Genomic DNA, 22,232 nt, shown 5'->3' with positions numbered 1-22,232 from the left:
CTTTGGTTGTTGGGCAGTTTTAAAAAAGAAAAGAAAAGGCAAATAAGGGTGAGGCAGCGGGGTTGGGAAAGAAAGCCAAGAGGTTTTTTTATATCAACCATGTGGATCATGAAGAAGAATTCCAGTGAAGAAACAGCATGCATTAATTAGAAATAAACAGAGGTTTTATTTTTTTAACACACATATTATTATTATTATTATTATTATTATTATTATTATTATTATTATTATTATTATTATCAAAACCATCATCCCTAAAAGTCTTTAGCCGTCTCCTCCACTGCCCTCCGCCCTATGCAGGATTCTCCTCCTCACTGTCTGGTGAGCTAGAAAGGTCCCGGCGCCTCAGAAGGATCTTTTCTTTGAGGTTGTGGAATTGGTCTTCGCAGGGTGCCGTGTTTCGTCTGCCTACGTGGGTCGTGGCTGCAGAGCCACCGCCACGATCAGCACGAGGCACCCGTCTTCTGCGGGATCCCATCCTTCCTGCCAGAAACTGCGGTGTTTTTAGAACATGACTTCCATCCACCCGCCTCTCTGTGACACCTCCTTCCACCACAGCCTCATCATGACCAGGAGAATCAGCCCTGAATCCCTCCCTCACCAGCTCTTCTTCCTCAGAACAGTCGAGGGTGGGAGCTCCGTGCCTGTTCTTCTTCTCCCCCCAGGCAGGTCCCCCCCTGCCCTGGCTTTGCAACCAGATATGGAACCCATGCTTCAAGCAGAGTTTCCTCTCCACAATTGAGCCAATGATAGTCAGACCTGTGTCTGTAGTGGTCTGGCCAGAGCTGGAGGAGACGCTTCCTCTCCGGGGTCTCAGGATGGCTTCTGCCTTTGGCCTCTTCATAGGCCTCTTCCCCACATTCTGGTCAGTGCTGCTTTCCTCTTCCTTCACTGGGCTCTCGCGGTGGCGGCTGTAGACTTGGACGTTGTCACTGTCCCAGTCCCCTACTCGCTCCCACTCACATTCTGTGCTGAACTGGGACTGGTCCTCTGCAGGTGGGGGGCATAGCATGCGGGGGTTGTCAAGTTGTGTCTGAGAAGCACCCTTGCTGGCCACATTGCTGCTGCTGCTGCTGCTCTCAGACTCGCTCTCCACATCCCCGTCTTCTGTTTCTGACTGAAACCAATCTGATGGAGGGGCCGGCAGTTCACTGCCTCCATCCAAAGAAGATACAGGTGAGGGCTGCTGGCTTGATCCTCCTGAGACTTCACCTGAAGTCTCACCTGAAGCCTCTCGACCTTCGTCAGTGGTCAGAGTGCCTTCATGGCTGTGCTGCTCCATGCTGAAGGATGGAGGACGATCCGGGCCCGGGGACACCTGGTACCCTTTGGCCCAGGCCCAGGCCCAGGCCTCTCCAGGATACCCTGCTGCAGGTGTCTCTCGCCTTCGGTCTTTGAGGCTGGCTCCACCTCCCTGGGCCTGCAAGGACAGCCCCTCGCTTTCCTCCTGGAGCGTAGCAAGGCCGGTCCTTCCCCTGTGTAACTGTCTGCTCAGCCTCTCTCGGCACGCTCTGCCTGCCCTCCTGATGAGTCCAGCTGCCATATCCTCATAGGTGGAGTGTGAGGAGATGATGCGGGGAGGGAGGACCAAGGAGCCCAAGGCTCTCTGGAGGACGTGGGTGCTGAGCAGGCAATTTGCTGTGACTTCAGAGGGCTTGAGGAGATCTTCCTGTAGGATTTCATGCCGTGGGACAGAAATATCTGTTGTGCTTCCTGCAGAGATCAAACTGGAATCCTCCTGAGCCTCAGGATCTTCTGGCAGTGCAGAGGGACTGGACCTGGTGGTGTCCCCAGTGGTGGTCTCTTCATGCTTCTGCCACCTTAGATCCTTGTCCGTTTCACCTGGGAACACTGCAGCCCTCTGACAGACTGCCGTGTGGCACACACAGTGAGAGCAGAAGACACGCGTGCTTTCTGGGGGCAGAGGCTTCCTCGGTGCTGCTGGATGATGGGGCCTGTTCCGCACCATTCCTTGGATGCTGCATTCCAGTTGCCAGGAAGTCTTCTCTTTATCCCAAAGCGGCGTTTCAAGGTGTGCACTCAGAGCGAACTCTGTGCTGCTGTCCACCGAGCTGAGCTCTGAGGAGTCAGGAACTGAGCTGGCTTCACATGTGTCATCGCTGTCCCACGCACCAAGAGGGGCATGTGGCGTCCTTCCACGCCCCTGTGGCTCATGAGGAGTTCTCGAGTCCTGCTTTGGTGGCACCTTCTGCAAACGGATGCCCAGAGTGGATCTCAGCGCTGGCTTGCCCTGTGATGCTCTTCCTTTGGGAAGTGGGGTTCTTGCTGTGGCCTTTGCAGGTTTGCCCACCTGGCTGCCTCCTGCCCCTGGGATCACTATGGAGGGGTGGAGTTTTGGAGAAAAGGAGAAGGGGGGCTTTTCAGTGGACAGCCAAGAACCAATTTTCCCACCGTGATCCACTTGAAAACACAGCTCAGTCCGGTAGACCGGTGGCTTTTTTTGCAGGCCGACATGAGATCTCTGTTCCTCCTCCACTAGGGATTGATCTCCAAATGTTCTGAAAGGCTTATAACAGCAGGGATCCGTGGGCTCTGGAGGAGGCAAAAATACCCTCAGCAGCTCTTGGATTCGCTTGGGAAGGGGGCCCCTGTGGGCAAGAGCCTCTCTCCTGGGCTGGGCTGCCACGTGCTCCTTGGTGTCTTGCGTTGGGCTCCGCCCAAGGACACACCCTCCGTCTGCAGCCTGGGGGCTCTCAGGGATGGCCCTTCTCTTAGTGACCTGCAAATCCTCACTGGCACCTGTCCTGCCCTCTTCTCCTGGGGGACTCGCTGCAGCTGTGACCCAGGGCCGATGCTCACCATTGCCTCTTGCTTCCTCTTCTGCTACAGGGCTTTCCCTTTCGGGGATCCCATCCTCCTTGGACAATGGAGACTCAGAAATGATGCTCCCTTTCTCTGCAGCCTCTGAACTTCCGCCCGTGGTACTTGTTTCCTCTGTGGCCTCTGGGCTTCCACCAGTAACAGCTACCTCCTCCTCCATCTCTGGGTGCCCAGGAACTACACCCTCTTCCTCGCTAGCCTCTGGACTCTCACCCAGAAGTCCCATTTCCTCTTCCGCCTGGCGACTGCAGGTGGCTTTGGCCCATGGCCCCTCCATTCCCTCTCCAGCCTGGGGGCTTTTGCAGGCAACACCCCCTTCTTCGGCAGGCTGTGGTCTCTGGGACCCAGGGCTTTGCCCTTCCTCTGCAGCTTGGAGGCTCCCAGAAGCACTGCTCCCTCCTTCCAGACCCTGAGGCAACTCCCCTTTAAGACTCATCTGCTCCTCTGCCTGAGTGTCCTTGCTGACAACGTTTCTTTCCTCAGGAGCCTGTGAACTCTCGCTGACAGTGCTCACGTCCTCGGTGGATGGTGGCCTTTCGTCACCAGAGCTCTCTTTCTCTGTGGATGGTGGCCTCTCCCCAGTATCCTCCATGGCAGGCAGGCTCTCTCCAGCACCAGCCTTTGCCATTGGCATGCTGTCGGCCGCAACGCTCACGCAGTCTGCAACTGGTTGGATCTCTGGAACAACGTGCATGCCCAGTGAACCCTTAAACCCTTTCCACCTCTGGGCCATTTGTCCCCTTTGCCTGCCAACATGTGCAAATTCTTCTCTGGGAGAAACTGGAGCCCTCATCAGGGAGGCCGGTGGGAGGAAGGTCTTCAAGGAATGGAGGACCTGTTTAGGCAACCCCCACTGCCGCTGCAGCTTACGCCTCTGAATATGGTGCTCCAGGAAGGTCCTCATCACCAGGGGAAGAAATACTAGTTCCTGCACCAGAATATGGACACTGAGCTCTAACTTTTGGTGGTCAGGTTGCAAAGGAGCTTTGTGCCAGAAGCTCTCAAGGGACCTCTGGACAAGGAATGGAAAGCCCCACGTGTGTTGAATCCTCTTCTTCTTAACATGCCATTCTAGGGCTTGTCTGACCGCTCTCTCAAGGAAAGGTGTCTGCACCTCCAGGAACTCAAGGTCAGCCGGTCTGTGCTTGGAGAACCGGGTGGGCGAGCCGGGTACCATTCCAGCGAGTCCCTCCACATACCTTGTGCCCAGCCCCCACAAGGAAGCCAAATGATTGCGCTGGACGGCCAACCCGATCCGGTCAATATCTTCAGTGGGCACGACGGACAGGGAGATGCTACGAGGCTGCAGGGTCTCACGGCCAGAAGGGATCAGCTTGGGAAGGGGCTGCCCTAAGGGGAGATGGGCAGGTGGCCAAGAGACCTTGGCAGCCTTTGGGAGAATGCCAAAGTGGACCTCAGTACTTTTCTTAGCTAGATGAAGCTGAATCCTCCTCAAGTGCTTGCGCTTCAGTGTATCTGCCACCCCTCTCTTTGTCCCCATTGCCTGCTCTGGGTGTGTAGCTCCCGTTGGCCAACCTGCTGGGATGCGGCCAGAGCCAGGCCCTCCAGGGAGGCCTCTCCCAACCTGATGGAGGAGAGGTGGCCTCGGTGCTTCTGGCAGAGGAATGCCAGCAGCATCTCCTGGGCACAGCAGCCAAAGGGGCCTCAGGACCCTCCGGGGCAGCCCCCACTGCCTCTGGACCTGCATCTTCTGAACATGGAACTCTAAGCAGTTGAAGATATTCTGGGGAAGAAAAGATGGCTTCTGCTGAACGGTGTAGATATAAATCTTGGTCTTCTGGGGGGTGGGTAGTTGGGGAGTCCCTGGCACAAAGGCCTTCAATGACTTCTGGACAAGGGCCGGGAAGCCCCACGCGTGATGGATCTTCTTCTTTGTAACATGGCTTTCTAAGAGTCCTCTTTCCTGCTCTGGAAGGAACAGCGTGGGTTTCTCTGAGAAATCCGTGCTAGCTCTTCTTGCTCCTGGATGCTCAGAGAACGGCCTGGGCTCCATCCCACTGAGCGCCTCCCTGTAGAGTCGTCCAAGGCCCCACAGGGATGCCAGGTGGCTGCGGCAAATGGCCATTTCTATCTGCTCAACTTCCCTTCCATGGAAGAAAGGCAAGGAGACGGTGCGAGGCTGCTGCAACATCAAGCCAGGAGGGATCACCTTAGGGAGGTGTGGTCTCAAAGGGAGGGGTAACCGTGTCCAAGAGCGGCTGGCAACATCTGGAATTGCTTCCAGCTGTAACTCCATGTACTTCTTAGCCAAGTGGAGCTGGATCTTGCCTGTGAACGTGGGGCCCAATGCAGAGATGATGTGAGAGTGCTGTGGGGAGGCAGCCATCCATTCAGTAGATTTCCTGTCAGTTACTAATTCTGGGCGCACCAAACTGGCAACTGGGGTCTCAGAAACGGCCCCAATGGGATCTGTCCCAAACTCAGGGCAAAGGAGCTTGATGGATTGCAGAACCCTGTGGGGCAACCCCCACTGTCGCTGGACCTGCATCCTCTCCATGTGGAACTCCAAGCGGCTGCGGGTGTGTTGCGGGAGGAAGGAGGGCTCCGGCCGCAGGACACAGAGATAGATTTCAGCCTTCTGGAGGCTGGGCTCTGGGGGAGCCGTCTGCATGAAGCCATTCAAAGATTTCTGGATCAGTCCTGGGAAGCCCCACTCATGCTCCAGCCTCTTCTTTCTGATGTGCAGCTCCAAGTCCTCTCTAACCTGGGCTTGGAGGAACAGGATCTGCTTGTCTAAGAACTCGACGTCAACGTCTCTAGATGTCGGAGGCTTCAGAGCCCTCACGGCCTCCGCGTAGCTCCTGCCCAGTCCCCAGAGGGACGCCAAGTGATTGCGCAGAATAGCCAGCTCCAGCTGACCCACCTCTTCTGCCTGTACAAGGGGCAGAATGCTGCTGCGTGGTTCTGGGATCTGTTGCCCGGGGTAGGCTGACTTGGGGAGGGGCTGTCTCAAAGGGGGTGGCGCCCACTGCCAAGATGATAGTCCTGCAGCCGCTGGGAAGACCCCCATGTGCACTTCCACACACTTCTTACGGAGAAGGAGCTCCATCTTCTCCCGAGCCTTGGACCCAGATGTGAAGAGCAGCTGAGCCTTGGGCGAAGGAGAAGTCGTCGTCCTTATAGCACCCAACTCTTCTGACAGTTTCCCACAGCTCCTTCCCGGTGGTGGCAGATGGGGCCTTGGAGCCTTCTCCCCCCTGACTGCAGCCTGAAATGCCTGGCCCAAAGGCCTCAGGGGCCGGAGGAGCTTCCTGGGCAAGTGCCATTGCTGATGCCACCACGTGCTTCGTATATGTTGCTCCAGACCATGAGAAATCCCAACTGGAAGGAAGGCGAGTCCCTGTCGCCTGGTCTGAATGTCCACCCTTGCCTTTGGGAGGGGGCGCAATGAAGGAGCTCCATGCGTGAAGCCTGCAAGCGACCGCTCAGCCAGGCCTGGGAGGCCCCATCCATGCTGAACCCGCTTCTTCTTGAGATGCAGCTCCAAGTCCTCCCTGTCCAGGTCTGAGAGAAGCAGCACCTGTGCCTCTGGGAACTCTACGCCTGCCCCACTGCCCCACTGAGGGCGGGAGAGGGCCTGGGGCATCCTACCACCAGCTGACCCTGTGAAGCGTGGCTCCAGCCACCACCGCGATTCCTGCCAGCTGTGCTGTAGGGCCAACCCAGCCTGCTTGCCACCCTCTGTTTGGATGGAGGACAGCACAGCGTAGGGGGGATGGTGGTGAGGTTTATGGCCAGCCGCAAACTCCGGGAGAAGCAGCCTCAGCGATCCAAGCACCCTCCTGGGCAAGCCCCACTCGTGCTGCCACTTCATTCTCTGAAGATGGAGCTCCAGGTGCGTGCAGGTGTGCCTGGAAAGGAACGACAATTCCTGATGCAGAACGTCTATGCAAACCTCAGTCTTCCGGTGGGCGAACAGTGCGGGGGGGCCTTCCGTGAAGCCCCTGAGCGACCTCTGGACAAGGGCTGGGAGGCCCCACTCGTGCTCCAGCCTCTTTCTCCGGATGTGCCGCTCTAGCCTTCCCCTGTCTTGCTCCTGGAGGAACAGTGTCTCTGCTTCTGAAAACGCAAAGGCAGCCGCCCGTCGGGGCCAGAGCGGCTGCAAGGTCGGCTTGCGCATCATTCCACCCAGAGCCTCCACGTAGCGGATGCCCAGCCCCCAGGCAGACAGCAAGACGTTGCGCCGCAGGGCCTGCTCAATCTGTGCCACGTCCTCGGGGCACTGAAAGGGCAGGAAGTGGCTGCGTGGTTGCAGGGGCCTGTGGCCAGGGGAGATAGGCTTGGGGAGGGGCTGCGTCCACAAGGCTGATGTGCATTGCCAAGAGCGTCTGGCCAAGGCAGAAGAAACTCCCAGCTGCACCTCCATGCATTTCTTATGCAGGTGGAACATCATCTTCTCCAGGGCTTCAGGCTGCAGCAAGAGGGCCCCCCGAGGCTGAGATGGGGAAGAAATGGCCGTTGTCCTGGGTTTCCTCGCCCCCTGCTCTGTGCCTGCAACACCCACCATCTCTGGGCAGAGCAGCCTCAGGGATTCAAGGACCCTCTTGGGAAGGCACCACCTCTGGAGGATGACCCTCTTCAGCACATTCCTCTCTACTTCTTGGACAGTGGCCTCACTGAGGAAGGAGAGAGGAGCCCAGAGAACAGTCACTGCCATCTGCTCAGGGGCCTGCAAGCGGGGAACCTTGGGGAGAAGAGCCTGCAGGGACCTCTGAACCAGCCCTGGCAGTCCCCAAGCATGCTGCAGCCTCTTCCTTCTCACGTGCAACTCCAGCTCCTCCCGGGTTGCCCGGGCCACGAAGGGGGTCTCCGTCGAGGTGAAGGTGAAGGTGGTGCCCTTTCTGGGAAAAGGAGGAGGAGAGGAAGCCTGGGAGGGGACATCCTCCAGCAGGCGGGCGAGAGACTTTCCGTAGAGTGTGGGCAGCCCCCACCTGTGAGTCAAGCCTTTGTGAATGAGGTTGAGCTCAAGATGGGCCAGGACTGTCTGCTCCACAAAAGGCAGCGCTGGGGATCGCAGCTGCTGGGCTTTGCCCCGCAATGGGACAACTTTGGGAAGGCTGTGTTTCCTGGCCTGATGATCGGATGCCTGAGAGAGATGAAACACAAGGTCCACCAGCTTCAACTGGATCTCAAGGGCCTTTTTGGCCATGTGTCTCTTCAGCATTGGATGTTGCTTGAAGGCTCGGCATTGCTTCCCCAAGAGACCTGGTAGCCCCACAGAAGGAGGCCTCCTGAGAACCATCTTCCCCTGGGCAGGTGCTGAGGTCTTCTCCCTATCTCTGGAGCTCTTGGCCCGTGAGGGTGGGCACGGCATGAATGCGTGGCGGGACGTCATGACTCGCTTGGGAATGCCCCACTGCCTCTCTATGATCTTGCTCTTGATGTGGTCATCCAGCTGCCTCCTGGCCTCCAAGGGGATGAAAGGCAGGGAGCTCTCGGGGAGCACGGCCACCTCCACCCGGAGGCACAGCGTGGAAACCATGTGGGTTGCTGCTGTGGGTGGCGCAGCCGGGAGGAATTGCCGCACAGACCGCTGCACGAGCCTGGGCTGGCCCCACTGGTGCTGAGCCTTCTTCCTAATCACGTGGGATTCCAGGTGCTGCCTCTCGCTGCGGGGCAGGAAGCGTGTTTCCGCAGGGCCAAACTCAACTGTGGGGTGGGGGGGAGCAGCCGGCAGGTCAAAAGCGCCGGGCACCACCTTGGACAGGGACTGGATGTACAAAGTAGGGAGGCCCCAGGAGAACTGGATGCATTTGCCCTTGATGTTCATCTCCACACAGTCCGCCTTCCTCCGGAGACCCAGGCTTGGTCCACTGCGCCACTGAGGGTGGTGCCTGCATCGTAGGATCACCTTGGGCAGAGGCCCTCTCCTCTCCGCGGGGACAGATGTGTCCTGGGAAGTCTTCACCAGTTTAGGAAACGTCTCCTGTCCGATCTCAAGTGACTTCTTCCCAACGTGAACCCGGAGTTTGGTTTGGAAAGGAGGAGGAGACTTGAGGGCCTGGTCCCCAGCTGTGGAGGCAAGATGGAGCACGTGCTGGCGAGGCTTTCTTGCCGTCTGAGCCTCGGGTCCGCCTGGACCCTCCTTGCTGAATGCACGCGATGCCTCGTCGGCAGTGAGAGAAGAGCTGGGCTTCATGTGCCTGAGAGCCTCTTGGACTTTCCTTGGCAGCCCCCAGTGCTTGTTGTGGCGCATCTTCTTCACGTGCTGCTCAAGTCTCCTCCTGACGGCCACACTCATGAAGGGCAGGACTCGAGGCCTTGTCACCACCACCACTTCCCTCTTCGGGGGGCATCGGAAAGTGGAACTGGGAGCAGGAGGCAACGTGGCCCGGAGTGACCGGAGGATGGCCAAGGGCAGGCCCAGGTTGTGCTGGGCCCTCCTCACCATCCAGTGCCTTTCCAGGGCGGCTCGCGCAGCATCGGCCACAAAGGGAGTGTCCACGGCAGCAAAGCCCATGTTCTGAGGCGTGCTTGTGCCAGGTGGGCTTGCAGAGGGGGCCTTTGGGGTCCGACGTGGGAAACACCGCCTTCGTTTAGGAAGAGAATGTGTGCTCCAGCCACCTTCATCCTGGCTGTCAGAAGAGACATCCATCTCGCTCAGGGAGGAGCCTTCATGTGTGTCTTGCTGGAGACGGCAGCGTTGATGGGGGCGCCTGGAAGGGATGCAGACGGATGATCTGGACAGGCCAGGAGAGGGGCTGCGACTGAAAGACAGCACGGATGTACTGGAGCAGGAACTGAGGAGGTCTTCCACGTCCCCATGCAGACCGCTTTCACTGCCTCCCCACACATTAGAGGTGGCCCGGCTCTGGCGATGACTGGGACCCTCGCCATGCTCACTGTGGAACATGGTGGCCTGCGGAGCAGAAGGGAGTGGATTCACCCACCGCTGCTCATATCTGGAAGGCTGTGGCCTCTTCCTGGATGAAGAGGCCGCTTCTGGGCCCGGGTGGAGGAGGGGGCCACACATCAGGGCAGGCGCACTGGTGCTCTGTGGATAGTTCACCCGGTCCTCCAGAGCAGCAATGGGTGGCAGGCTGGAGCGCTCCACGTAAGAGGTGGTGGGCAGCGATGGCTTCCGCAAAAAAGGGAAGCCCGGGATCAGTCTTTGGACCTGCACCAGTTTCTCGGCCTCCACAGCAGCACGAGCGCATATGGGACAGGTCCTGTTGTCACACAGCCATTCGCGGAGGGAGGCACGGCAGCTGGCCCCGTCTTGTGACTGCCAAAGCTGTGGTCTTCTCTCCTGGGTGCCAGGCTCTGCGAGAGAAAGGAAGGCAGCGGTCAAGCATCCCCCATCTCATGGAGCCCCTGTCCTGCAAGGAACAAATGCTCCCCACAGGCTCCAGCAAGCAAGCAAGGCTACGGCAGCAGCGCATCAAAATACAACCTAGACGGCAGCTCAGAGATGTTGCCTATTCAGCTAATGGGGGGTGGGGAGAACAGGTGCAATTCTGGGTGGGCTGGAGGTGGTGGTGGGTAGCCTTCAGGGCTGGAGTTTGGGGGGTGCAAAAAGGGAGAATGGATTGGAGCATTGAAAGACTGGGGTGGGGGGCAGTGAGTATTGGGGGCAGGTTGTAGCATGAACTCTTTTCTTTAAATGGGTGTTGTCTGTTCTTGTTTGTTTGTATTTGTGCTTTTTATGGTTTTAATTTTTGTATATGTGTTTTTAATGTTCACTGTTTTTAACCTTTGTAAACCACCCAGAGAGCTTCAGCTATCGGGCAGTATATAAATGTAATTATTAATAATAATAATAATAATTTTCCTACATCTGGGTGTTCCAGCACTGGAACGTCTTGCCAAGAGAGGTTGTAGACTCCTCCTCTTGGAGGCTTTTGAAGTGGAGTGAGCAGCATCTGTCAGGAATGCTTTTAGTGCAAGGCAGTCTCCTTTGGGAGCCAGGCCTGGGGTGGGCTAGATGACCCACTGAGACCCCTTCCAATTTTATGGGCCTCCCTGGAGGGCCTCCCTGGCACTTTGCTGAAGAATGGACTCGATGGCCTTCGAGGCCCCTCCCAACTCTACTATTCTATGATTCTATGATGATGCTGTTGGTGACTGTTCAATTTTGAATAAGTTCCTCTTTTAAAAATAAAATAACATATGCTTGGATATTGAAAGTGTTCTAGTTTTCTAGGGTATAGCTTAGAGCAGGTGGGGGGAACATTTTTGAGGGGGGATGATCCCTCCTCCAGCCCTTTCTGTGCCAGACGACATCAAGGTTTGTTGCTGTGCCCGTGACATTATCCAGCCCCTGGACAAAATCCCGGCTGGAGCTTCAGGTGACATTTCAACAGGGAACCTGCTTCTCTGAGGGTGACTTTCCCTAGCTGGGGAAACTTTCGAGGATCCATTCCAAACCCACTTCAGGTTTATAAAATTACCCAAGTGGATGAAAAGGGACAGAGCATGACTCTGCCATTTTTTTCTCCAGAACAAAACAGGCTCACCCCATGAAGCTGATTGGCAGAAGATTCCAGGCATACAAAAGGAAGGACTATTTCACAAGGCGCATAGTTAACTGCCATGAGAACTGGTGAAGGCCATCAACCTAGATGGCTCCAAATTGGAATTAGACAAATTCATGGAGGATAAGGCTATCAGTGGCTACGATTCATGATGGCTACATATGACCTTCAGTACTGAAGGCAGGCAGGCAGGGTGGCTCTGGAAACCAGGTTCAGGGAGCACAAGGAGGTCCTACTTGTGGGCTTCCCATTGGGGCATCTGGTTGGCCACTGTGGGAAACAGAATACTCCACCACACACACACTAGAGGCCTTCAAGAGGCAGCTGGACAGCCATCTGTCAAGGATGCTTTAAGTTGGATTCCTGAATTGAGCAGGGGCTTGGACTCGATGGCCTTGGAGGCCCCTTCCAACTCTGCTATTCTATGATTCTATGTTTAGCCTTGAGAAGAGAAAATTGAGGGGAGACATGATAACACTCTTCAAGTACTTGAAAGGTTGTCACACAGAGGAGGGCCAGGATCTCTTCTCAATCCTCCCAGAGTGCAGGACACAGAATAATGGGCTCAAGTTAAAGGAAGCCAGATTCCAGCTGGACATCAGGTAAAATAGGGTGACCATATGAAAAGGAGGACAGGGCTCCTGTATCTTTAACTGTAATGTAGAAAAGGGAATTTCAGCAGGTGTCAATTGAAGAGGGTGAAATTCTCTCTTCATCAACACAGTTAAAGCAGCAGAAGCCCTGCCCTCTTTTGTATCTGGCCACTCTACTATAGCTAGTGTAGCTTTAACTGTTGTGATGAAGAGGGAATTTCACCCACTTCAATTGACACCTGCTGCAATTCCCTTTCCTACATTACTGTTAAAGATACAGGAGCCCTGTCCTCCTTTTCATATGGTCACCCTAGGTAAAACTTCCTGACTGTAAGAGTAGTACAACAATGGGACCAATGACCTAGGGAGATGGTTGGCTCTCCCACACTAGAGGCCTTCAAGAGGCAGCTGGGCAACCATCTGTCAGGGATGCTTTCAGGTGGGTTCCTGCATTGAGCAGGGGGTTGGACTCAATGGGCTTAGAGGCCCCTTCCACCTTTACTATTCTATGATTCTATGTCTTGATAGGCCTTGCGTTCAAAACATCTTAAACTGGTATGTTCATTGATTGATCCCTTCCATGTACTCTCACTGTTCCTACTGTTTCCCTTTTTAATTGTGTATTTTAAATTATTTTTAAAGTTTGTGTTTATGAGATATTTTATTGCATTTATCTAAAGGAACCTGAGCAACAAATGGCAGGTGCATGCATGCACACTATACAAAGTGCCTGGTAGTTATGAAATGTTGACAGTGAGTCTGGCACTTTCATAGATCACGGAAGTGAGTCGTTTCCTGTCTCAAGTGCTTACCTGCTTCTTCGTCAAGGGCTGGATGGAGCTTGCCTCTCTTTTCCCGATGCTGGTCCTGCCAGGAAGAACGGAGACAGTGTAGTGACTCAAAAGGAGGGGGGGGCTGAACCTGTTCCTCACCAGAGTCATAGGTTGTGGAGCCCTGCAAGTATTTATTTAATTACAATATTTATATACCACTCCCCATTCAAGAATTTCAGAGCGGTGGACAAATTGAACAAAAGAATAAAAACAGAGCAAAGCACATTAAAAGTACATTTTTAAAAGAAACAAAGTGCAAATAGAGCCACAGTTGGTCACCAAAGGAAGGCTTCCCAGAATAACAATGTTTTCAGGAGGCACTGGAAGGAATGGAATCAGTTACCTAGAGAGGTTGTGGGCTCTCCCACACTAGAGGCCTTCAAGAGGCAGCTGGACAACCATCTGTCGGGGATGCTTTAGGGTGGATTCCTGCATTGAGCAGGGGGTTGGACTCGATGGCCTTGTAGGCCCCTTCCAACCCTGCTATTCTATGATTCTATGATTTCATGCAGACTTGCAGACTGTGGGTTTTTTTACTTTCCAGAACTGTACACAAAGTTACTCGTACTAAACTTCCTAGAAAATCTGCTAGCGCATACACCTTTAAAATAATACACGTGTTATGCATCTTTGATCTCTCTTCAGCCTCCACTGAGTAGCACTTTTTTTTTATTATTTGGGGCTCTCTGCTTGTAGATTGTAAGCTGAGCTCAGAAAAACGCAAAATGTTACAAGCCGGCAAAAGCTACATAAATTGAGGCAGAGTTTTTACAGACTTTTCTAAGGGATGAAGGGGAATCCAATTCTGTCAATGAGCAGCCGACGGAATGAAAGAGGCCTGAGAATCCGAGAAACACAGGCAGAAGAGCGTATGCAAAATCTGTCCATCCCTAGTCCAGGCAAGAGACGACCAGGGCATGGACCAAAGTTGTTTGCCAATGGGACAAAAAGGATGGGCTGCATTTTTGAAATGTTGTGAATTCATCAGAAGTAAAAGGGTGTAGAATAATGAAAGGCCCCGAGAGCATTGAGATGGTCTGTTAAACCACTGGACCCACAATTATGTCCGCGTATTGGCAACTTTCTCCCCACGGGTGACGACTGCTTTTTGAAGCTGAAACGACCAAATGGTGCTGAGTCACCTTTAGAGGGCCAGGCTATGACATGTGTTGTTGCCACGCGCCCTCGGTGGGCCAGCCACTGCTAGCCACAAATTACTTACTGGTTGTGCCAGAGAGAGAGGATTTGTGGTGGCTTCGAGTTCCGCCGAGAAAGGGAAGATTCTTTTCCACGCCCTACTGATTCTCTTGTCCCACACAAAGTAGCCCCCGAAAGACATTTTGGTGAGGAAAACAAGCGCGACCAGGGTGAAGGTGCAAAACAGGATGAAGCAGCAGTCCAAAGTGGGAGAGAAGCAGCCGTGAGAAAGAGGTTCCATCTTTGCAACACAGGCCTGGATGTTCTCTACCGCAGAGGCACGATTCTCCTAGACAATTCTCCTAGATGATTCTCCTAGAATGCCAGGGCTTCTACATTGGCCCAGAGCAGCGTTCTAAAAAGCATCACAAAGGCCTCATTCTCCATGCATCTATAGAACGGGACGGTGTAAAAGCCGGAACGGAACGGAACAGGCCGGAACAGCACCATTATATTAAAAAACCATACCAAAAACAGTGGCATGTGTTAGCAACACTTGAGAACAATATTTTAGGACTAAAACCATACCAATATTATATCACTATTAACCCCAGAACTCCCAAAACGACGTCCGGAACAGAATGGGATGGCTGGAACGGCCACTAGGGAACAAGCGATATCAACCAAACTCACCAGTCATGCATAACTAAATGGCAGGGATGCAATAAGCCACAAAAGTTGCCCCGAAACCACGTTCAGATACTTGTTCCGGGCAAAAACGCGTATTGCGCAAAATGGGCCGTAACGGCAGCTTCCCAGTGAGGAAAGTCAACCAAACTCACCAGATGCACATAACTAGGTGGGATAAATATAGAAAGCTCTATATGGTTTTAGTCCTAAAATATTGTTCCCAAGTGTTGCTAACACATGCCACTGTTTTTGATATGGTTATTTAATATAATGGTGCTGTTCCGGCCTGTTCCGTTCCATTCCGGCTTTTACACCGTCCCTTCCTGCTTTTATTATTCTGTTTCCCTCATAAGGATATGTGGGGAGTTATTTGGATTTGAAGGGGTCATTCTGCTCTTGAGCCTTCTCTTCCAATGAGTGCCTTCTGTTCACTCAAAAATAGGTAGCGATAGTGCTCTGGCGTCCTTCCTGCGGTTTTGTAGACCTTTAGGGCTTGAAACTCAACCCTCTTGAGAAGTATCACAGTGATACAGACGTCTGTGTTAAACACTGCCCCTCACTTTGCTGCCTGGGAAAAGGCTTGAACCCTGGCACAATGTATGACACCCCAGGCTGCTCAGCGGATTGGGTGTTTTAGCAGTTCCCTTCCTGCTAGGTAAAATGATTCAAGTCTAGATTGTTTGGGGTTGTTTATCTGTCCTCCCCACCCCCACGTTATAGAGATTGGGGCCTTGTGTGGTCGATGCCTTAGCCTATATATTTATAGGTATAATACAATAAGTATATATTAGTAGAACATACTTCCTTGTAAGAGTCCATTGAATTGCAGCCTTCGTCCAGTTTATTGGGAAGATTCAGCTGTTTTCCAGCAATCACAAATTTTTGTTGTTGCCTCCAGTAAAAATGTCTATTGGGCAAGATGTCTGCAGTGGTATTGTGGTTACCTAATGGATATGTTTATTTATTTATGTTTAGTTATTTAACTGCAGAAAATGGTGCCCAGTATTAGGCACTTCAGTTGTTTCTCAGTTACCTGTCAATGTAGGTTTTTTTAAAAAAGCTATGTCCACATTGGTTTTTAGTTTTTCTTCAGAAAATCGTATGCTTGTATGTGTGTGTTTTTTTAAAAAAGTCCTGGCTATCTTGCCCCATCAAGGCTAACCCCACTCCTTCCAATACACTGGGACCGGATATCTCACCATATGGATATTTCTAGTAGAGCATTATCAGAGTTAGGCTATGGGTGTCTGGAAAAGTCCTTGGTAGTAGTGTAATTTGAAACTTTTATCTTTTCATTATTTTAGTAAAAAAAACTACAGGATTCCAGCAGTTACTTTAAAAAAGACCATTTTTGTAGGTTTTTAATGGCCTTCAACCTGGTATAATAAAGAGCATGCTTTGGTTTGTTATGAAAAATTCTGCCATTAAAAGGTGCACCTAAAAGCAGGGTTTTGTGGGTTTTTTTAACCAAATAGATAGTATTTTTCTTGGTTGACAGCTTGAATTTTTGTCTGAGACATGGGGGGAAATCGTGTTTCCTTACTGTTGCTTCTCCACGGTTCTTCTTTCTTCCCAGAGGGGAAAGAGAAAATACACATGGACCACATGGACCGTTCAGAGGCTGTTTTTATCATGCTGCTTTTCCTGCACACAGCAGGAGATTGCAGTACATTCCATTTTAAAAACAAAGTTGGATTAAATGGGGTCTATTTTTCCACGGAAAAACAAGCGGAAGGAGTGGGAGGTGGACGTCATTGTCTATAAGTGGGCATCTGTAAGTGGGCAGTAGTGAGCGTGTGATAAAACGCTCATCTGGTGAACCTCTTCCTTTTTGCTATTAGAATCAGAACTGAAACTAAAATGTTTACAGTCATCCATTCATTGTTAGTACATCAACCTTACCTAATAATAATAAAATAATTAACTCCAAAGACAATTTATAACCTGTACTTTTTTTTCTATGTTCATAATTACATTAATCCAAAATATTCTTCTATTCTTGCAGGTCTACCATTCATGTTTAAAAGTGGAAAAAATGCTGACTGTTTCTACAGCATAAGGCATTAGACAATTATACATTTCCTGCAGACTGTGGGGTGTTAAACATAGGCAGGCTTTTGTATGCTTGCAAGTTCTATAATAGACAGGCAACAGGTAAAAGAGTTCTTCAGATGGAGCAGATGTCCCACCCATCCTGCTGACTGTCAAGAGTCCAAGTTATACGAGCCCTCCTAGGGTGACTGGTAGGCAACCCCACTCATGCCTTTCCCTTTCAGTTGGTAGCCATATTAGTCTGTTGCAGCAAAACTGGCAAAGAGTCTTGTGGCACCTTAGAGAATAATACATTTATTTTGGCTATTGTTTACAAAAGCTTATGCTAGAATAAATATGCTAGTCTTTAAACTGCCACAAAACTCTTTGCTGTTTCCCTTTGAGGATCTGCTCCATCCCAGATACTGATCAGGAAAGGTTTTGAATATGTCATATGTGTTGTTTCTTTTGTAATCAAATTTGAGGTTTGTCTGGCTGATCACCTGGAGTACCTTCCAATCCTGTGATTCTGTGATTGTAACAAGGTAAGATGGGAGGCCCATTCATGCTCCATCCAAGTAGCTTGTTTCTCTACTTTGAACAAGTGTGTCTTTGACTCACCTGACCAAGAGAGAAAGCAGCTGCTATAAGGACAGACCCCCACTCAGCAATAGATATGTAAAATCCAGCTGAATGTTTTGAATTGAGAGTATCTGGTCTTTCAAACTCCCCTCAAGCCAACTAACACAAAGTAATATCACTATATATTGCTCAAACAGTATTAGGGAATAGCAAAACTTTGTAATAAAGAAACAAGCAAAACACACTACTAGGCGTAATGCAATTAGGATGATTAGAAGCATAATAGAAATTATGGCTAGCATATTTGTTAGTAAAATTAAAGTTCCGTCCCTCTCAACCAACAAAGCAGTCATCATTATGAGCAGCTACCTATGTGACAAGTATGGATGGCAAACTTTAGGTAATGATGTTTGGTAGGCTTCTCATTCTCCTAGGATCTCTTTGGGCAATCAGATCAAATTCTTGCTTTTTATACTTATCATTTTGATAACCTCATCCTAAGTTTCGGACTTGGTTGTAACATTACTCTTAGTTCTAGCCCTAATAAAGCTGTCTCTCAATGTAGCCAAGTTTACCATTGACACCAGTAAACCCTTAATGAAGGTATCCATCCTAAGCTATGCTGCTTTCTGCTTCCAAGAATTAACCAACCCACTTGTGGCAAGTTCTTTTTTCTTTTCTTTTTTGGCCTCATTTCAGATAATACATTCCAGTATTGCCTCACAGTCATCTCACAACGTACAGAAAATTAATCACATCTATTACTAATCACTTGCAGTTAGCATACACAGATGATTAGGAATAGCACTATTGTGAAATGTGATGAATTCTTATCAACAATACACATTATATTCATACTCTCTGACAAAGAAAAGGGTTAACTGATTAAAGTTCGTCAAACCAGCTGGACAGGTCTGGCCTGGCTGCCTCTGTTGTTAAGTAGATATTTTAGTGGTAGGCATGGCCCCCTTCCATATTATTGTTGTTGTTATTTAGAATAGGGTGACCATATGAAAAGGAGGGCAGGACTCCTGTATCTTTAACAGTTGTATTGAAAAGGGAATTTCAGTAAATGTTATTTGTATATATGGAGAACCTGGTAAAATTTCCTCTTCATCACACCAGTTAAAACTGCAGGTGCCCTGCCCTCTTTTAAATCTGGTCACTCTAGTATAGCTCCTGCAGCTTTAACTATTCACCAGGTTCTCCATATATACAAATGACACCTGCTGAAATTCCCTTTTATATGCAACTGTTAAAGGTACAGGAGCCCTGCCCTCCTTTTCATATGGTCACCCTATTTAGAATGTCTTAATCACCTTTCTCTTAATAGGGACCCAAGACAGTTTGCAACAATATTATTAGAACATACAAAAACATAAAATAGCTAAAAACAATTCCATTAAAATACCAAAACATGATAAGACAACTAAATCATCAGTGTAGACCATAACCAAAACAAGTGCTGCATAAAAAGTCCGTCATAAGCCTTTATGTGCTTGAGAAAGAGGAAAGGCTTGCCCTGGTACCAAAAAGATTTCAATGTTGGCACCAGGAGGGTCTCACCGGGGAGAACATTCCACTGTCAGGGAGGGGCGCCACTGAAAAGGCCCTCTCCCTTGCTGCCATCTTCCAAACCTCCTATAGTTTTTTAATGAAACCCTCAAATAAGTAAAAACACAATGGAGACAGTTGAAACACTGCAGAAAAATCAACACCTTTATTTGATGAGACTACATAGAGTAAGAAGCACCACAAGTCAAGAGGTAATGTTTCACATATTTTATTTGATGTGTCCGATCCATGTTTCTGCAAAATATTGCTCCTGGTGCAATTTTAAGGTGCATTATTCCCCTCTTTGAGTTAGTAGATTATTATTAGAGTTACTTCAGGAAGATGGATATGGATCTATTATTTTAATGGAAAACTATATTCATCATGAGCTCCTTTATTAGAGTGCACTAGAGCTCATGTTAAATATATATTGTATACTTTGCAAGAGTAATAATATTTCCTAGGTCTGCAGAATGAAAAATATAGGGATATTTTTAAAAAGGAATGAATGTAGAAACAAATACAAATAAGGACTAGGTTAGATGAGGACAGTGTCAGTTTTAGCTATTGGGAGGTATTGAAATGTTATAAACAAACAAATAAATAAAAATAAATTGTATAGGCATAAGTTTGCATTTCAGTGATGGGGTGTGGAGATTTGTCCTGCTGCCTTTGTTTGCAATTGCAACTTATTGGCAAATATTGTTGTCTACTTCTGCTGTACATCTTGTACCACACTTCAGCGAAACTGTTTGTTTAATGCATAGCATGTGTGTGTGTGTGTGCGCACACACACACATTTAGTTAAAGCTTTGCTATTCCACAGTGCTGTTTTTTCATTTCTTTGCTGTTAGAATCAATATGAGATAAGTACTGAGTAATGAAGAGGTGATCATCTGGATTTTTTTAAGCTGATAAGCATAATGCATTTTATGACGTAACACAAATTATATAAAGCCCTCTTTTCACAAATGCAGATGAAAACATCTCAGAAAGGGGTGTGGGTACCTCCAACCCCAAATTTAGACAACATGTATCTTGAAGATTAAAAACTACTCAAGTTATTTTTTAATGTGTTGTAGATTGCAGTTAGTGGTATCCTATACTTGGCAACTCATTCAGAGCAGTGCAGCTCCCCATCACTTAATACACTCCCCAAAATGCCCCTTGGGGTTTTACTGGAACTGCTGCTCCCTCCCAAAATGTCTTCTCCCATTCCCTCTGGCTTTACATTTGGGGACTGCAGCTATCAGAAGGTTTTCTTCTTCATCCTGGTAGAGCTCCAGTGAGAACAGAGGGAGGCAGCAATGTGGGCATCACTTCTGCTCCTCCTCCAGTTTAGCTATGACTGTTTACTGCAATTGTAAAAGAATCAGGCGTCGGAAACCCTTGGGCATCTAATCACCCAAACATCTACGAGTGGATTCAGATTTACCTTCTGCCCACCCTTGACCTTCTCCAAGTTCTGTCCTCTTCGAAACAACTACATCAACAACAACTCTTGAGAGATCTCCAGCTGCCCCTCTCCTGTCACATTAGCATCCACTGATGTAAAATCAACCAGCCATCCTGGGCTATTAGCCTAAGAACGACCAGTTAGCCTGCAGCCTTAAACCCATTTCCTCCTTTATCCAGGAGACCAGCAATTCTTCATTTCTTCCTAAACAAATGCTCTTCCCCTAATCGTAAAAAGACAGTATTGGATTAACATAAATAAGTTCGGATAAGGATTAGCTGATTTCTTAAAGGCAACATGCTATTGCTTTTGCGTTTACATTGTAAGCTGCCTTGTGAAGCCTTCACTTAAAAGGCGAGGGTTAGAAACGAAGAAAATAACCCGTTTGTAGGTCTGCTTTCCTAGAGCCGCAGTAAGTAACATGAATCCTATCCCCAAAATAGGTTTAGCACCTTGGATAGCTCCTTTAGGATTCTGACTGAAAGCTAGAATGGATTCATAGCTCCACCGAAATCGCAGCCACCGGCCGTGACTGATGGGTGGGTGATCCTGATCTTGGCCGTGGGTGGGATTCTGTATTGGGAATGAATGCACGCGCGAGTGTGCAACTGCGTGGTTCCAGTCCCACGCCTGTTGGAGGGGGTGGGGCTTCGGATTCCTGCTGCGGCTCCTCGGCCTGGCTCCCTTCCTCCCCTTTCCCGCGGGCTTGTGGGCCAGCCAGCCTGCCCCAGCCCCGGTCCGCCCGCCCGCCCTGTCTCCCTCCAGCCACTGCCCGAGTCCCGACGCCGATGCGAGGGGAGGGGGAGAGGTCGTGAGGGAGCGCGTTACCCGGCATGCAGCGGGCGGCGCGTTCGCACCAAGATGGCGGCGCCTCTGGATGAGTACGAGAAAGAAGCGGGTTGCGTCCCTATCCTGCACCCTGAGGTGAGGCCCGGCTAGCTGTCGGCTGCCTTGGCAGCCCCATTAGTGAAAGAAGGGACCGGTGGAGCGGAGGACGGCGAGGAAGAGCAGATAGTAGTGGCTGCCGCCGCCTTCCTTGGCACTCCCTTCCCGGGCGGGGGCGGAGGTTGGCCCGGAGGCGAGGGCTGGATTGTCAGGGAGGGAAAAGCGGCGGCCGCGGGTGCGCCTTTCTGAGAGAGGAGGACGTAGAAGCTGCTTCTCGTTGTCTATTACGGGGAGAGGGAGAGGGAGCGTCCCCCTACCATTCCTGCTTTTATTATCCTGTTTCCCTCATAAGGATATGTGGGGAGGGATTTGGATTTGAAGGGGTCATTCTGCTCTTGAGCCTTCTCTTCCAATGAGTGCCTTCTGTTCACTCAAAAATAGGTAGCGATAGTGCTGGGGCGTCCTTCCTGCGGTTTTGTAGACCTTTAGGGCCTGAAACTCAACCCTCTTGAGAAGTATCACAGTGATACAGACGTCTGTGTTAAACACTGCCCCTCACTTTGCTGCCTGGGAAAAGGCTTGAACCCTGGCACAATGTATGACGCCCCCAGGCTGCTCAGTGGATTGGGTGTTTTAGCAGTTCCCTTCCTGCTAGGTAAAATGATTCAAGTCTGGATTGTTTGGGGTTGTTTATCTGTCCTCCCCACCCCCACGTTATAGAGATTGGGGCCTTGTGTGGTCGATGCCTTAGCCTATATATTTATAGGTATAATACAATAAGTATATATTAGTAGAACATACTTCCTTGTAAGAGTCCATTGAATTGCAGCCTTCGTCCAGTTTATTGGGAAGATTCAGCTGTTTTCCAGCAATCACAATTTTTTGTTGTTGCCTCCAGTAAAAATGTCTATTGGGCAAGATGTCTGCAGTGGTATTGTGGTTACCTAATGGATATGTTTATTTATTTATGTTTATTTATTTAACTGCAGAAAATGGTGCCCAGTATTAGGCACTTCAGTTGTTTCTCAGTTACCTGTCAATGTAGGTTTTTTTAAAAAGCTATGTCCACATTGGTTTTTAGTTTTTCTTCAGAAAATCGTATGCTTGTATGTGTGTGCGTTTGAAAAAAAAGTCC

The 22,232-nt window shown here is 50.2% G+C and overlaps 2 protein-coding genes across 3 annotated transcripts in view; one reads left to right on the top strand and one right to left on the bottom strand.

Moving 5' to 3' along the window:
- The window catches only part of OSBPL8 (oxysterol binding protein like 8), a 324,479-nt gene that overhangs the window by 117,008 nt on the left and 185,239 nt on the right, over positions 1 to 22,232 (bottom strand). The window lies entirely within an intron of this gene.
- ZDHHC17 (zinc finger DHHC-type palmitoyltransferase 17) overlaps positions 21,030 to 22,232 on the top strand; it is a 52,535-nt gene continuing 51,332 nt past the window's right edge. For both annotated transcript variants that reach the window (XM_063133849.1, XM_063133848.1), the window contains exon 1: positions 21,030 to 21,136. In XM_063133849.1, coding sequence (XP_062989919.1) covers positions 21,074 to 21,136 — 63 coding nt within the window. In that variant the 5' untranslated portion in view covers positions 21,030 to 21,073. The remainder of the gene's footprint in view (positions 21,137 to 22,232) is intronic.

This window comes from Elgaria multicarinata, chromosome 9, assembly GCF_023053635.1.
Source record: "Elgaria multicarinata webbii isolate HBS135686 ecotype San Diego chromosome 9, rElgMul1.1.pri, whole genome shotgun sequence".
Taxonomy (NCBI): Eukaryota; Metazoa; Chordata; class Lepidosauria; order Squamata; family Anguidae; genus Elgaria; species Elgaria multicarinata.
This window is presented reverse-complemented; position numbering and strand designations above follow the sequence as displayed.